This window comes from Scyliorhinus torazame, chromosome 12, assembly GCF_047496885.1.
Source record: "Scyliorhinus torazame isolate Kashiwa2021f chromosome 12, sScyTor2.1, whole genome shotgun sequence".
NCBI classification, from domain to species: Eukaryota; Metazoa; Chordata; class Chondrichthyes; order Carcharhiniformes; family Scyliorhinidae; genus Scyliorhinus; species Scyliorhinus torazame.
Genome location: NC_092718.1, coordinates 56,309,410 through 56,326,357, shown reverse-complemented (window position 1 = coordinate 56,326,357; position 16,948 = coordinate 56,309,410). Strand labels below are relative to the sequence as shown.

At 48.6% G+C, this 16,948-nt stretch overlaps 1 protein-coding gene across 2 annotated transcripts in view; it reads left to right on the top strand.

The window, feature by feature from the left end:
• LOC140386413 (lamin-B3-like) overlaps positions 1-16,948 on the top strand; it is a 161,077-nt gene that overhangs the window by 108,673 nt on the left and 35,456 nt on the right. For both annotated transcript variants that reach the window (XM_072468740.1, XM_072468741.1), the window contains exons 6-7: positions 6,338-6,558; positions 10,396-10,609. In XM_072468740.1, coding sequence (XP_072324841.1) covers positions 6,338-6,558; positions 10,396-10,609 — 435 coding nt within the window. The remainder of the gene's footprint in view (positions 1-6,337; positions 6,559-10,395; positions 10,610-16,948) is intronic.

Here is a 16,948-nt window from a genome sequence, read left to right as displayed (position 1 = left end):
TTTCACGATTATGTCTACGGACTTCCTCAATTCACCATCGAGACCGACCATCGCCCGCTGGTCAATATAATACAGAAAGACTTGAACGATATGACGCCTCGCCTCCAGCGTATTCTTCTGAAGCTCCGGCAATATGACGTCCAGCTGGTATACACCCCAGGCAAAGACCTCATCATTGCTGACGCTCTCTCCAGGGCAGTTAACACTCCATGTGACCCAGCGGGGTTTGTCTGCCAGGCTGACGCCCATGTGGCATTCGCGGCCTCTAATCTACCTGCCTCGAATGAACGCCTCGTCCAAATTCGCCGCGAGACGGCGGCTGACCCCTTGCTACAGCGTGTTCTGCGCCACCTAACGGACGGGTGGCTCAAGGGCTAATGCCCTCAGTTCTATAATGCCAGTGATGATCTGGCGGTAGTAGACGTGGTTCTTCTGAAACTGGACCGCATTGTCATCCCACATAGCATGCGCCAACTTGTCCTGGAACAACTACACGAGGGCCACCTTGGCGTGGAAAAGTGCCCCGACGGGCCCGAGAGGCAGTGTACTGGCCCGGCATTAATGAGGACAGAGCCAACACAGTGCTCAACCGCCCCACTTGTCAGCGCTTCCAGCCGGCCCAACCACGTGAGACCCTGCAGCCCCATGAGTTGGTCACGTCACCATGGACCAAGGTGGGCATCGAGCTGTTCCATGCGCTGGGTAGAGACTATGTCCTGATCAGGGACTATTTTTCGAATTACCCGGAGGTGATACGGTTGCACGACATCACCTCGTCTGCAGTCATTTGTGCATGTAAAGAAACATTTGCTCGACACGGCATCCCGCTCACGGTTATGTCGGACAATGGCCCCTGCTTCGCCAGCCAAGAATGGTCCAACTTTGCCAGGCGGTACAATTTTGCCCATGTGGCATCCAGTCCCTGTACACCCAATCCAATGGCAAAGCGGAGAAGGGAGTACATATAGTCAAACGGCTCCTATGCAAGGCTGCCGATGCTGGGTCTGATTTCTACCTTGCCTTGCTGGCCTATCGCTCTGCCCCGCTGTCCACTGGCCTGTCGCCAGCCCAGTTGCTCATGGGTTGCACCCTGAGGACGTCACTGCTGTCCATCCATGTCCCAGACCTCGACCACGTTCCGGTCCTTCGCCGGATGCAGCTGTCTCGTGCACAGCACAAGGCGGCTCATGACTCCCGTGCAGCTGATCTCCCTGCTCTGGCTCCAGATGACAACGTCCGCGTCCATCTTCCGGATGGGGGCTAGTCTGCAACCGCTGTTGTCTTTTGGCAGGTGGCCCCCCGCTCATTCCTGGTTCATCTACCGGATGGCTCTATTCAGCGCCACAATCGACGTGCCCTTCATCTCGTTCCACACTCTCCACGTGATCCTCCACTGTCGCCTCGCCCTTCTGCTGACCCTGCCACGGACTATGCAGAGCTCCCTGTCACTCTGCATCCCCCTGACTCTGCCGCCGTCCAGCCCGCTCCTGAACTGGCGGCTCTCGACCCACCCTTGAGGCGGTCAACCAGAATTCATCGCCCACCTCGGAGACTAAATTTATGAACTTTGCGGACTTATAGACTCTCTGAATTGTTTCATTGCTTTGTTTGATCGTTTCCTTGGATTGTATATAGGGTTGATCTCGTTATTCTTGTTGCATACTGCTTCTCTGCAGCAGGCACCTTCCCATGTAAATAGCTTGGTTCTCATGTACGTAGTCCTGTAAATATATCTTCGCACCCCACACATAGTTAGGGACATTCTCACCATACATTATTTATTGCCACACACATACATTCTTTTATAAAAGGGGGATGTCATAATATACACCAGTATGCAGATACACACACACTGATGGACACACAGCAAGACCAATCAACACACACAACATCACAGCCAATCACCAGTTAGAGCACACTCACTATAAAGGCATGGGGCATCAGAGAACCCGCCGATTCGGGATGCAGCCTCCTACAAGGACAGAGCTTACAGCTTACAGCACAGATCCTCACCATGTGCTGAGTGCATAGACTGGTTAGGACAGGCATAGGTCTTTAGTTTAATCTAACATCGTGTTAACCCACAGTGAAAGTATGTTCAACAGTTTCTAACTTAATAAAATAGTGTTGTACTATTTTGAGTGTTGGTGGCCTGTATGTGTTCCACGGATCCAGGGCACCCAACACATCACCCACCAGTGACACCCTCTTCATCGACGAAGAAAGGTCACTACCAAGAACGTTGGAAAGATCTTCTTCACAAAGTTTGCGCACCTGTAAATATCTAAAGGCATCTATCCAGTGGGAGGCTAAACTTTTCCACCAACTTCGCAAAGCTCGCTAATCAGCCTTCCAAAAACAAATCCTTCATCACAGTAACCCCCTTCTGCTCCCATCCCCGAAACAAAGTGTCCAACCTCGCTAGCTCACAAATGTGGTTTGCACAGCATCAGCTTCAATGCCGCCCCAAATTTAATGTGCTACCAAAACTCCATATCAACCAGTGTGGAGACGACGACCGGATTCCCCGAGTACTTCCCAGAGAAAACTGTGGAGAGGTGGTGATCATTGGATTGGATTGGATTTGTTTATTGTTACGTGTACCGAGGTACAGTGAAAAGTATTTTTCTGCGAGCAGCTCAACAGATCATTAAGTACATGAGAAGAAAAGGGAAAAAAAGAAAATACATAATAGGGCAACACAACATATACAATGTAACTACAAAAGCACTGGCATCGGATGAAGCATACAGGGTGTAGTGTTAATGAAATCAGTCCATAAGAGGGTCATTTAGGAGTCTGGTGACAGTGGGGAAGAAGCTGTTTTTGAGTCTGTTCGTGCGTGTTCTCAGACTTCTGTATCTCCTGCCCGATGGAAGAAGTTGGAAGAGTGAGTAAGCCGGGTGGGAGGTGTCTTTGATTATACTGCCCGCTTTCCCCAGGCAGCGGGAGGTGTAGATGGAGTCAATGGATGGGAGGCAGGTTCGTGTGATGGACTGGGCAGTGTTCACGACTCTCTGAAGTTTCTTGCGGTCCTGGGCCGAGCAGTTGCCATACCAGGCTGTGATGCAGCCTGATAGGATGCTTTCTATGGTGCATCTGTAAAAGTTGGTAAGAGTCAATGTGGACATGCCGAATTTCCTTAGTTTCCTGAGGAAGTATAGGCGCTGTTGTGCTTTCTTGGTGGTAGCGTCGACGTGAAACTGCTAACCATCTCCACCTCGGCCCCGTTGATGCTGACAGGGGTGTGTACAGTACTTTACTTCCTGAAGTCAATTACCAGCTCTTTAGTTTTGCTGGCATTGAGGGAGAGATTGTTGTCGCTACACCACTCCACTAGGTTCTCTATCTCCCTCCTGTATTCGGACTCATCGTTATTCGAGATCCGGCCCACTATGGTCGTATCGTCAGCAAACTTGTAGATGGAGTTGGAACCAAGTTTTGCCACGCAGTCGTGTGTGTACAGGGAGTAGAGTAGGGGGCTAAGTACGCAGCCTTGCGGGGCGCCGGTGTTAAGGACTATTGTGGAGGAGGTGTTGTTGTTCATTCTTACTGATTGTGGTCTGTTGGTCAGAAAATCGAGGATCCAGTTGCAGAGTGGGGAGCCATGTCCTAGGTTTTGGAGCTTTGATATGAGCTTGGCTGGGATTATGGTGTTGAAGGCAGAGCTGTAGTCAATAAATAGGCGTCTAATGTAGGAGTCCTTGTTTTCGAGATGCTCTAGGGATGAGTGTAGGGCCAGGGAAATGGTGTCTGATGTGGACCGGTTGCAGCGGTATGCGAATTGCAGTGGATCAAGGCGATCTGGGAGTATGGAGGTGATGCGCTTCATGATCAACCTCTCGAAGCACTTCATTACGACTGAAGTCAGGGCCACTGGTCGGTAGTCATTGAGGCACGTTGCCTGGTTCTTCTTTGGTACCGGTATGATGGTGGTCTTCTTGAAGCAGGTGTGGAGTAGGGACAGGTTAAAGATGTCCATGAATACCTCTGCCAGCTGGTCCGCGCGGGCTCTGAGTGCACGACCAGGGATCCCGTCTGGGCCCGTCGCCTTCCGAGGGTTCACTTTCAGGAAGGCCAATCTGACTTCGGAAGCTGTGATGGTGGGTATGGGTGGGGATGGTATCCATCCATATAACAGATGGATCCCCACACCAACCCAACACCTCTCACTGTTCGCCACCCAATAACAATATATCATGTTTGGCAGCGCAAAGCCTCCCAACTGCATCACCATCTTCCTAATACTGGCTATACCCCCAAAAAAAGATTTTGGCAAAACAAAAGGACAAATAAAAACGGAAAACGCGGCAGGACATTCATTTTCACCGACCGAATTCTGTCCACCAAAGACAGAGGGAGGCTGTCCCATCTTTGTAGATCCACCTTCACTCTATACACCAGGTTCGTAAAATTTAATTTCTGAAGCCGGGCCAATCGTGGGCCATCGGCACCCCTAAATATCTAAAATGGGAACCCATAAGACGAAACTGCAACACCCCCAAATTAACCCCTCTCCCTGGCAGGGGGTTATCAGAAAACAGTCACTCTTCTCCGTAAGCCCCAAATTGCTACAACAGTGCCATGGTATCACTTACAAGGACATGCTATGCTCACCCCCGCACCCCCCCCCCCCCCTTTCTATTCCTCGCCACCTATCTGAAGCTCTCGGGTCAATGACCAAAGGCTCTATTGCCAACGCATAGAAGAGGGGGGACATAGGGCACCAGTGCCTCATTCCCCTGTGAAACTTGAAATATTCCGCTCACATTGTTTGTCCGAATACTAGCCTTATATCCCTTATATAATAACCGAACCCACGCCACAAACATAGGCCCTATCCCAAACCATTCCAGCACTGCGAACAAATACCCCATTGTACCCTATCAAAGGCCTTCTCAGCATCCAATGCCACAATGGCCTCCTGCTCCCTCCCCTCGGCTAGGGACAATACTGCATTCACATTGGACGGCAAGCATCTACCCTTAACAAACCCCAACTGGTCTTCACCAATAACCTGTGAGAGACATCCCTCCAACCTCAGAGCTAACACCTTAGTCAAAATCTTAGCATCTACATTCAATAGTGAAATAGGATGGTACGACTCACACTCTTATCAGGTCCTTATCCTTCTTGAAGTGAAATGGACGCTTGTGTGACTGTCTCCGGAAGAGACCCCCCCCACCCCGGTACTTCCAAGACCTCAAACGTCTCCACCAGCAGCGGTACCAGTCGATCAGCAAATTGTTTTATAAAACGCACCAAAACTCCATCCGCCCCGGTTTTTTGCCCATCTGCATTCACCCAATTGCTGTTCTGACCACCTCCACCCCCAGCAGCCCCTCCATTCCTTTCCGATCCTTCTCATCCACCATGAGACAGTCCAAACCCTCCAAAAACCTACATCTCCAACTCCTGCAGTTCCTACAAGAATTGAACCTCCGAATCCCTGCAGAGCAGGGATGAGATGATAATGCTCGGGTTTAAGCTCCTTTAGGTGACAGCCTCTGTTAATTTGTCTCGGACTTGACACTACTGGGAATATAAAATTGCATTTAATTTCTAACTACCTGTTAAAGGGGGTGGCGTTAATATGTGATTGAATTTTAAATCTGTGTAATAAATAGAAGTACCGAAAGTGTTTATTTGATGTCCTCTCCCTCATTGACCAAATTCAGAAACTGTTTGAGATTCTTTTACACTCACCGAAGAACTTTGTGCAGCTGCACTGTCTCAAGATTGTTTCCCAACTTAGGGGCAGCATGGTGGTGCAGTGGTTAGCACTGCTGCCTCACGGCGCAGATGTCCCAGGTTTGATCCCGGCTCTGGGTTACTGTCCGTGTGGAGTTTGCACATTCTCCCTGTGTTTGCGTGGGTTTCACCCCCACAACCCAAAGATGTGCAGGTTAGGTGGATTGGCCACACTAAATTGCCCCTTAATTGGAAAAAATCAATTGGGTACTCGAAATTTATTTTAAAAAAAGATTGTTTCCCAATTTGACCAAGCATAAAAGACCTATTTAGAGTAACCTTTGCTTCTACAGGTTAATTTCTCAAAAAGATTCAGTCAGGGCGTGGATACCTAAAGCATGAACAGAGGAAGGAAGCTTTGTCTTAGTTGCGGTTTCCTTGTTTTCTTATTATTTTTCTCTTCCTTACTATCCCAACTTGACTAAACATAAAGATCTATTTAGAGTAACCTTTGCTTCTACAGGTTAATTTCTCAAAGATTCAGTCAGAGTTGGATACCCAAAGCATGAGCAGAGGAAGGAAGCTTTGTCTTAGAGGAGGTTTCCTTGTTTTTGTATTATATTTCCCTTCTTTACTATTTTCTCAGAATTCCATTCTGCAAAGTAAAGTGCAGGATCTGCAGGCAAAGTTAGATCATGAGAAGGCAGTGAGCCAACAGCAGATAATGAACAAGGACCAACAAGTCACTGAAATTCATGATAAAATGCAGATCCAACTGAAAGAGCATGAAGAACTACTTGGTGTGAAACTAGCATTGGACATGGAGCTAAAAGCTTACAGGAAGATGCTGGAGGGCGAGGAACAAAGGTGAGTTCCTTGTGACTTATGCTTTGTTCAACATAAAATGTGATGTATAATGCAGTCCAGCATATAGTGTGATGTATAAATCAGCCCAGCATATAAAATGACCCAGACTTTTCCAGTCCAATAATCATGTTTTGCACATACTTGGTGTAAAGGTCAACCCAGCTTCCCTCTCCAATTTTCCAACCCTGAATTGTTATTCTCAGATTAATAGTCTACCTCAATTTCCTACTCGGCCATGTCGGGCGGCACGGTAGCACAATGGTCAGCACTGTTGCTTCACAGCACCAGTATCCCAAGTTCGATTCCCAGCTTGGGTTCCTGTCTGTGAGGAATCTGCACGTTCTCGCTGTGTCTGCGTGGGTTTCCTCTGGGTACTGCAGTTTCCTCTCACAAGTCCTGAAAGACGTGCTGTTAGGTCATTTGGACATTCTGAATTCTCCCTCTGTGTATCCAAATAGGTGCCGGAATGTGGCGTCTAGGGGCTTTTCACAGTAACTTCATTGTATGTTTGTATGTTAATGTAAGCCTACTTGTGACAATAAAGATTATTATTATTAATCACCAAGCTGTTATGCGTCACCCATGCAAAGTACCTTATACTTAACCAATATGTTGTAATTGGGAGCAAGGGATCAAGTCGGCAACATGGGTTGTGTTGCAAAGTTGCGCAGGAGTTTAAGGTGCGTCTATTCTTTGCGCTGAATGCCGATGACACTTCAAAATGGCAACCGCCCACTAATATACCAGACAGTTCACTTTGAGACTCTGGCGTAAGTCGAGCTCCGATTTTGAAGGGATCTTCCCAGCCTCAAACGTCGATTTCGCTGACGTCCGTTTACAGTTTTTTATTTTCGCAAAGTTTCCTTGCTTAATGATATATCTGAAGCAAAAATATCCCATTGGAATTATTTGAAAGAAATATTTATTTCCATGCGGAATTGACAGAATGTAGCATTCTCGGAAGGGGGTGTGGGTTGGTTTAGGATGGGAACATTGGTGACGCGGTCTGGAGGGCATCAGAGATGGGGGAAGGGTGAGGCAATGGAAGGATTTGAAATGAGGATGATCCTTTTAGAAACAAGACGTTGCTTAACCGGGAGCCAATGTTGGTAAGTGAGCATGAGAGACCGGCGAGTAGAAATTGGTGTGAGCTTGAATGACCTTAAGTTTATGGAAGATAGGACTGGGTACGCTGGCCAGGCGTGCATTGAAATATTCTGTGGGAATTACTGCAAGGTATACACGGGAGTACTCTTTGATCAATCTTTATTGACATGGGCACAAGGAGAACAAATTAGTGGAACTCACTGCATTGTTCTGTCTGATTCCAGCGAAGCAGACACACTTATAGCTTTTCCAGCCAATAGGTTTCTAGTTGCAGTCTAATCCTTCATTTGCATGTCAACACACCAATAATATCACAGTTAAACTTTCATTTTAAACCAATGAAAGGACATTAATTCTAGCCAATAGAAAACCGGACAAATAGACCAATGGAAAAACGATCATTTTCAATCTTTCGTTTGCATGCTTATCTCCCCACCTGCCCTTAGATGTTACTGTAGTTTACAGAAAGCGCATTCTTGATTCGGCTACGTCCATCATTCTGTCTCTGCAGACCCACGTCATTCACTAAGAAACCGTTTATTATGGATTCCACAATTCAAGTCTGGGGGTAATAAAGGCATGGGTGAAGGTTTCAGCAGCGATAAGCTGAGGGAAGGTCTGAGTTGGACATTGTGATGGTGATGAAAATGCATAGGTTTAGTGATGGTATGGATGTGGTAGGAAGCTCATCTCTGGCTTACATGGAATGCCAAGATTATAAACAGTGTGATTTGACCTTGGATGGTTATCGAGGAGTGAGGATGAGTGGTCAGTGGAAAGGGAGCAGAGATTGTGATGGGGATGAAGACAATGGCATCTGTTTCGTTGAAGGAACCTTTGCTCATCCCATTGCTCCCAATTGGCCTTTTGGTGTGGCTCCTATGATATTGATGGAATTCTAAAAGAATGACACTTTAGAATGACAAAGAAAGTGGAATTACATACCATTCTACGATCTTCTATCTTCAAATAATATCACATTTCAGTTATTTTATGGTGAGGGAGTTTTGACCAATTTGTATTTGTTATATATCTAAAAGAACGGAGCTCCCAGGCAATCCAGAATATTTGTGCATAATAGAAGTGAGGACAAATGTCAATAGAATCATAGAATTCCTACAGTGCAGGAGGAGGCCATTCGACCCATTGAGTCTGCATCGACCCTTCGAAAGGCCACCCTACCCATTCCCTGCGCAACCTCGCCCTAAGGGGAAATCTAGCATGGCCAATCTACCTAATCGGCATATCTTTGGACTGTGGGAGCATCCGGACGAAACCCGAGACTTCAAACTCCACACAATCACCCGAGGCTGGAATTGAACACGGGTCCCTGGCGCTGTGAGGCAGCAGTGCGCCACCGTGCCGCAATCTTGTGATACCACGAGGTATAAAGGACTTTCACAGAATCCCTACAGTGCAGAAGGAGCACATTCAGCCCAATGAGTCTGCACCGACCATCTGAAAGAGCACCATACCTAGACCCAGTCCCCCGCTCTATCCCTGTAATGCCACCTTACCTGCACATCTTTGGACACTAAGGGACAATTTAGCATGAACAATACACCTAACCACATCTTTGGACTGTTAGAGGAAACCGGAGCACCCGGAGGAAACCCATGCTGACACGCGGAGAAAGTACAAACTCCACACAGTCACCCAAGGCCGGAATTGAAACCGGGTCCCTGGCGCTGTGATGCAGCAGTGCTAACCACTATGTCACCCCTATCTTTGTGTCATCAGCACATTTGGCAGCAATCCCAACCACCCGTTCATCCAAGACATTTATATAAATAGTAAAACAGTTGGGTCCCAGTGGCGCACTACTTGTTTCACATTGCCAACCTGAATAAGACTAATTTATGCCTACTCTCTGCTACCTGTTAGCCAACCAATCTTGTATCTATGTTACCCCCATACCATGAGCTTCTTTCCACTTTCTTCAGTGTGGGAACACTGCTATCAGTCAAAAGAGTGGCAATCACTTGAGCAGTATGTAATTGCACTAATCAGTAAATCAGTCATCAATTTTGAATTGATACTAAAAGCACAAAGGGAAGAGTAGGAATGATATTTTCCATGCAGAGTGCTCAAAAAGTAAAATGATTTAGCACAAGTGATTGCTGAAGAAGTCAGTGTTAGCATTTAAGTGGGAATAAGGAAAACATTGACAATTATTAGGGGCCTGTGGAGAGTGGAGAGAAGTGGGATTGGAGTATATAGATTCAGTGAGGGAGCCAGCATCGATGAATATTCTTAGCCTGTACCAAAATTTCCTTTAAAACAGGAATTGAAAAATGTAATAATTCTTTGCTCTTCAAGAATGGGTGTACAATTTCATGTCAAAGGTGCAGGAAGGCTATTTGCCCTGTAATGTGTTTATTTTTATTGAGCTTTTGTCTGTATTTACACAGTGGAAATGAAATTGCTAAACCTTCATGTGGCTTAATATATTTATTAACAGGGCGGCATGTGGCGCAGTGGTTAGCACTGGGACTACGGCGCTGAGGACCCGGGTTCGAATCCCAGCCCTGGGTCACTGTCCGTGTGGAGTTTGCGCATTCTCCCCGTGTCTGCGTGGGCTTCGCCCCCACAACCCAAAGATGTGCAGGTTAGGTGGATTGGCCACGCTAAATTGTCCCTTAGTTAGAAAAAAATAATAATTGGATACTCTAAATTTTAAAAAAATATATATATATTTATTAACACCTTCAACATTTTCCAATATTGCAGACTTGACTTGACTCCCAGTCCGGCTTCACGTATCCTGGCTCGCCCCTCAATTGGAGTTGCTCCAGTCCGAAGAAAGAAGCGGATGTTGTCTGAAGCAGACATTGCCAGCTGCCCTTACGAAACACGTGAACATATGTTTTCCCTCGGAGAAATAATTTTAGAAGAAATTGATGATGAAGGAAAATTTGTCAAACTGAAGAATATTTCTGATAAGGTAAGGACCCATCTAGAGCTTGTTGCCTTCATTTTACTGCAGCACAAAATGCAGTTGTCTACAGCAGTTGGGGATTTGCTAATTGGATTGGAGTGGATTAGATTTGTTTATTGTCACGTGTACCGAGGTACAGTGAAAAGTATTTTTCTGCGAGCAGCTCAACAGATCATTAAGTACATGGGAAGAAAAGAAAATACAAAATAGGGCAACACAAGGTACACAATGTTGTCATGATATTCAAACACACACATCATGATGGACACACTAACAGGCAAATCAGAGTACACAACACCACAACCAATCACAGACAAGAACACCAACCACATAAAAAGCACGAGCACGACACCTGGAGGTCAGTAGGTCTGGGGAGAAGGAAGCATGAAAGAGCTGTTGAAACACCACAAGCAGGGAGCCCCCCACGTGCAGAGTGCAAAGACCAAGTTGTAAATAGTGAGTTTAAATAAACAAGTGTTGTACCATATGCAACTGTGTTGGCTCTTCTGTGTGTTAGAACACCCAACACCACATGGTACAGGAGTGGATCGATACCTGCCTACCAACCTGCCATTCTGGACATGGACCACACCGGCAAACCGCAGCCGATGCAAGTCACGGGGAACCTAGGCACCAACTGGAAGCTCTACAGGCAGCGATTTGACCTGTACATCCGTGCCACCGAAAAACAGAATGTCTCGGATGATTCGAAGATTGCAATGCTCCTCTTCTACGCAGGCCCCCACCCAAATGATGTCTTTAATTCACTGGTGTTCGAGGAAGGCGAAAACCAGGCCAAATATGACACGGTCATCCTCAAAATGGACCAGCACTTTCAAACTGAAGTAAACGAAACTTTCGAAAGATACATCTTTCAGCAACGCCTGCAAGGTAAGGAGGAGCTTTTTCAACCCTTTTTGACGCACCTCCGGATTCTAGCGCAGTCCTGCGGTTACGGCACCACCACAGAGTCCATGATCAGGGACCAGATTGTTTTTGGCGTTGCCTCCAGTGGCCTACGCCAGCAGCTTCTTAAAATAAAGAGCCTCACCTTAGCGTCTGCTGTGGAAGCCTGTGTCCTCCATGAAAATGCGACCTGCCGTTTTGCCCGATTTCAGGCGTCCGAGTTGGCACGGAGGGGGTCCCCAGCCGTCGAATCGGCAAGCCAGGCCGCCCACGACGTTGAACGCATCCAGGCCGTCGATTTCTTCCCGCCCCACGGCCCGGACGACAGCGGCCGCTTCCCGCGCTTTTCGCGGTCTCCCGCGCAGGTGCGCGCCAAGAATAACGGCCACAACGAGGGACGCACTGCGCAGGCGCGCCCACCGCAAGATCGCACTGCGCATGCGCAGTGGCGCAACGAACGCCGTGACGTCATGACGTGCAGCAAGTGTGGAGGTCTACACTTAAAAGGGCAATGTCCTGCAAAATACCAACAGTGCAACAGATGTGCCATGATAGGCCACTACGCAGCCCGCTGTCGTGCGGCTCAACCCATGGATCCGGCGCATCCTCGACAACCTCGCACACGAGTCAGGACCGTCCAGCCCACGCATCAAGACTTCCAGTTAAGTGATGCAGATGACCAGGATGACTTCAGAGTTGCCGTCATTGATGTCAACAAGGTCAATGCCATCAATCCAGACGATGAGTGGTGTGCCACCCTGACGGTCAACCGATCGCGCGTCGCCTTCCGTCTGGACACCGGCGCATCCGCCAACCTGATTGCTTACTCTGCAGTCCAGGCCATGAAGGTCAAACCACTCATCACACCATCCCGGCTTAAGATGGTTGACTATAACGGGAACGTTATCCCGTCCGTAGGATCTTGCCAGCTACAGGTGACTCACAAGAGGTACACGGCCACACTCCCCTTCGAAGTTGTGGGCTCATCAAAGGACTCGTTACTGGGCGCACAAGCGTGTAAGGTCCTTCACCTGGTACAGCGCATCATGTCTCTCTCTCCAGATGAGATATCCGACTTCCCGGATGCTGAGTTCCACGCGAATCTCCATTCCCTCCTCGCTCACAACCAGGAGGTTTTTGAAGGCATGGGGACATTGCCACACACGTACAAGATTCGACTCAGACCGGACGCCATCCCTGTCGTTCACGCACCTCGCAGGGTTCCTGCGCCTCTCAAAGACCGCCTCAAGGCACAACTGCAGATTCTTCAGGACCAAGGGGTCCTATCCAAGGTCACGGAGCCCACGCCATGGGTCAGCTCCATGGTCTGTGTAAAGAAGCCCTCTGGCGAGCTCCGTATATGTATAGATCCAAAAGATCTGAACAACAACATCATGCGGGAACACTATCCCATCCCAAAACGAGAAGACCTCACCAGCGAGATGGCGCGAGCCAACATATTCACTAAATTGGATGCGTCCAAAGGATTCTGGCAGATCCAACTGGACCCGGCCAGCCGAAGACTATGCACATTCAACACCCCTTTTGGCAGATTCTGCTACAACCGGATGCCATTCGGCATCATTTCGGCATCTGAAGTATTCCACCGCATTATGGAGCAGATGATGGAAGGCATCGAAGGGGTACGTGTATATGTGGACGATATCATCATTTGGTCCACCACTCCGCAGGAACACATGCATCGTCTTCGACGTGTCTTCACCCGCATACGGCAAAATGGCCTGCGTCTCAACCGTGCGAAGTGTGCTTTCGGCCAGACGGAGCTGAAATTCCTCGGGGACCACATCTCAAGGTCCGGGGTCCGTCCCGATGCAGACAAGGTTAGCGCCATCACAGCCATGCCACGACCGGCTGACAAGAAGGCTGTCTTAAGATTCCTGGGCATGGTCAACTTCCTTGGGAAGTTCATTCCCAACCTGGCTTCTCATACAACAAACATGCGCCATCTCGTAAAAAAATCGACGGAATTCAACTGGCACCAGTCGCATCAGCAGGAATGGGAGGAGCTCAAGCACAAACTGGTCACGGCACCAGTGCTGGCCTTCTTTGACGCGACTCGCCCTACAAAGATCTCAACAGACGCCAGCCAATCTGGTATTGGAGCGGTACTCCTGCAAAAAGACAGCACGTCATCATGGGCCCCGGTTGCGTATGCCTCACGAGCCATGACCCCTACCGAACAGCGCTACGCGCAAATCGAAAAAGAATGCCTGGGCTTGTTAACTGGACTGGACAAGTTCCACGACTATGTGTATGGCCTGCCACGATTCACGGTCGAAACTGACCACCGCCCCCTGGTCAACATCATTAACAAAGACCTGAACGACATGACTCCTCGCCTCCAGCGCATCTTACTCAAACTCAGGAGGTACGATTTTGAACTGATCTACACTCCGGGGAAGGAACTCATAGTGGCGGACACTCTTTCCCGAGCAGTGAGCACACCACCAGATGCGGAGGGGTTCGTGCGTCAAATTGAGGCACACGTGACTCTGACAGCAGCAAATATGCCAGCTGATGATCCTTGTCTGGCCCACATACGCGCAGAGACGGCGACTGACCCTCTGCTGCAGCGAGTGATGCGCCACATGACGGAAGGGTGGCTAAAAGGGCAGTGCCCCCAGTTTTACAATGTGCGAGATGATCTCACCAATATAGACGGGGTCCTTATGAAATCGCATAGGATCGTCATTCCACACAGTGTGCGCCAGATGATTCTTCGTCAACTACACGAAGGCCACTTGGGTGTCGAAAAATGCAGACGAAGGGCCCGGGCGGCGGTATATTGGCCGGGTATTAATGAAGACATAGCCAACATGGTGCTCAACTGCACAACCTGTCAGAGGTTTCAGCCGGCGCAACCTCCGGAAACACTTCTACCACACGAGATGGTGACGTCCCCCTGGGCGAAGGTGGGTGTTGACCTATTTCACGCGCTCGGCAGAGATTACATTGTTATTATAGACTACTTCTCAAACTACCCGGAAGTCATGCCTCTCCATGATCTGACGTCGTCCGCAGTCATTGGGGCCTGCAAGGAAACGTTTGCTCGCCATGGCATTCCAAGGACTGTCATGTCAGACAATGGACCTTGTTTTGCCAGCCGTGAATGGTCGTCCTTTGCCGCAGCATATGGTTTCACTCATGTGACATCCAGCCCTCTGCATCCACAATCGAACGGGAAGGCTGAAAAGGGTGTCCACATCGCAAAGCGGCTCCTGTGCAAGGCGGCTGATGCCGGATCGGACTTTAACCTTGCCTTGCTGGCCTATCGATCGGCCCCGTTATCCACGGGCCTCTCGCCAGCGCAGCTACTAATGGGTCGCTCCCTCAGGACGACGGTACCTTCCGTCCTGGCACCGACAACAGACCATGAGGCGGTTCTTCGGGACATGCAACTGCAGCGTGATCGCCAGAAAGGTCGGTACGACACACGAGCGACGGACCTGCCCCCCCTGTCCTCCGGAGACAAAGTACGCGTCCATCAACCGTATGGTGGCTGGTCAGCACCGGCCGAAGTCCTCCGACAAGTGGCTCCCCGCTCGTTCCTGGTTCGCATGCCGGATGGTTCCGTGCGTCGCCGCAATCGGCGCGCCCTTCGCCGACTTCCACGTTCACAGCCACACAACACGCCAGATCCTCAACAGGCTTCCGAGGATGACTTTGTGGAGCTGCCGCACATCACGCCCTTTCCATCGCCACCCATGGCCATGCCTGCACAGCAGCCGGTGGTTCTTGATCCACCCTTAAGGCGGTCAACCCGAATTCGTCGCAAACCCATTAGAATGGACTTATAATACAGTTCATATGTTTAATAAGTTGGACAATTTTACATGATAACCTGTTGTTGTTTATCGTTCCAGATGTCGTCTGACTGGACAACTGTTCAAAATTTTTTTTCTTCTTCTCTCGTTCGCATTTCTGTTATGTTATGGTACAACTGGATTCATGTGACGCACTCGACGTCGCCCCATGTACATAGTTCCGTCATAGACACATGCTGCACACGACACACACACACTCTTAGATGCACTCACGTCACGATCATATTTATTACCACGTAGGCACATATCTTTGTAAAAAGGGGGGATGTCATGATATTCAAACACACACATCATGATGGACACACTAACAGGCAAATCAGAGTACACAACACCACAACCAATCACAGACAAGAACACCAACCACATAAAAAGCACGAGCACGACACCTGGAGGTCAGTAGGTCTGGGGAGAAGGAAGCATGAAAGAGCTGTTGAAACACCACAAGCAGGGAGCCCCCCACGTGCAGAGTGCAAAGACCAAGTTGTAAATAGTGAGTTTAAATAAACAAGTGTTGTACCATATGCAACTGTGTTGGCTCTTCTGTGTGTTAGAACACCCAACACCACAAATGTAACTACATAAGCACCGGCATCAGATGAAGCATACAGGGTGTAGTGTTAATGAGGTCAGTCCATAAGAGGGTCATTTAGGAGTCTGGTAACAGTGGGGAAGAAGCTGTTTTTGAGTCTCTTCGTGCGTGCTCTCAGACTTCTGTATCTCCTTCCCAATGGAAGAAGTCGGAAGAGTAGGTAAGTCGGGTGGGAGGGGTCTTTGATTATGCTGCGCGCTTTCCCCAGGCAGCGGGAGGTGTAGATGGAGTCAATGGATGGGCGGCAGGTTTGTGTGATGGACTGGGCGCTATTTACGACTCTCTGAAGTTTCTTGCGGTCCTGGGCCGAGCAGTTGCCATACCAGGCTGTGATGCAGCCAGATAGGATGTTTTCTATGGTGCATCTGTAAAAGTTGGTAAGGGTTAATGTGGACATCCCGAATTTCCTTAGTTTCCTGAGGAAGTATAGGCGCTTTTGTGCTTTCTTGGTGGTAGCGTTGACGTGGATGGACCAGGACAGATTTTTGGAGATGTGAACCCCTAGGAATTTGAAACTGCTAACTACCTCCACCTCGGCCCCATTGATGCTGACAGGGGTGTGTACAGTACTTTGCTTCCTGAAGTCAATGACCAGCTCTTTTGTTTTGCTGGCATTGAGGGAGAGATTGTTGTCGCTATACCACTCCACTAGGTTCTACTATCTCTAATTAAATCAATTGTTCGAGCACAAGATCTATGATGAACGGTGGGTCACATCTCGCCCTCCTACCAAAGTAGCCAGCTTTCCGTCTTCATCTGATGTTACCGCCTCGCTTGTGTAATAGAATAACTTCTTCATCATTTCTTTACTCTATTGAGATGAGATAGTAAGCGAGTTGTACAAAACAATTCCTATTCCAGTACTAGCACTCAATATTTACAGCTCGGATCTAGATTCCTGATTGCAGCAAGAAAAGGTGTTGCTTTGTCGGTCTAGAGTGTAGCCATTTTATTTTATTTTCGATGCGGGATGGTTAAGGTTAGGATTGGGCAGGGAGGCATGAA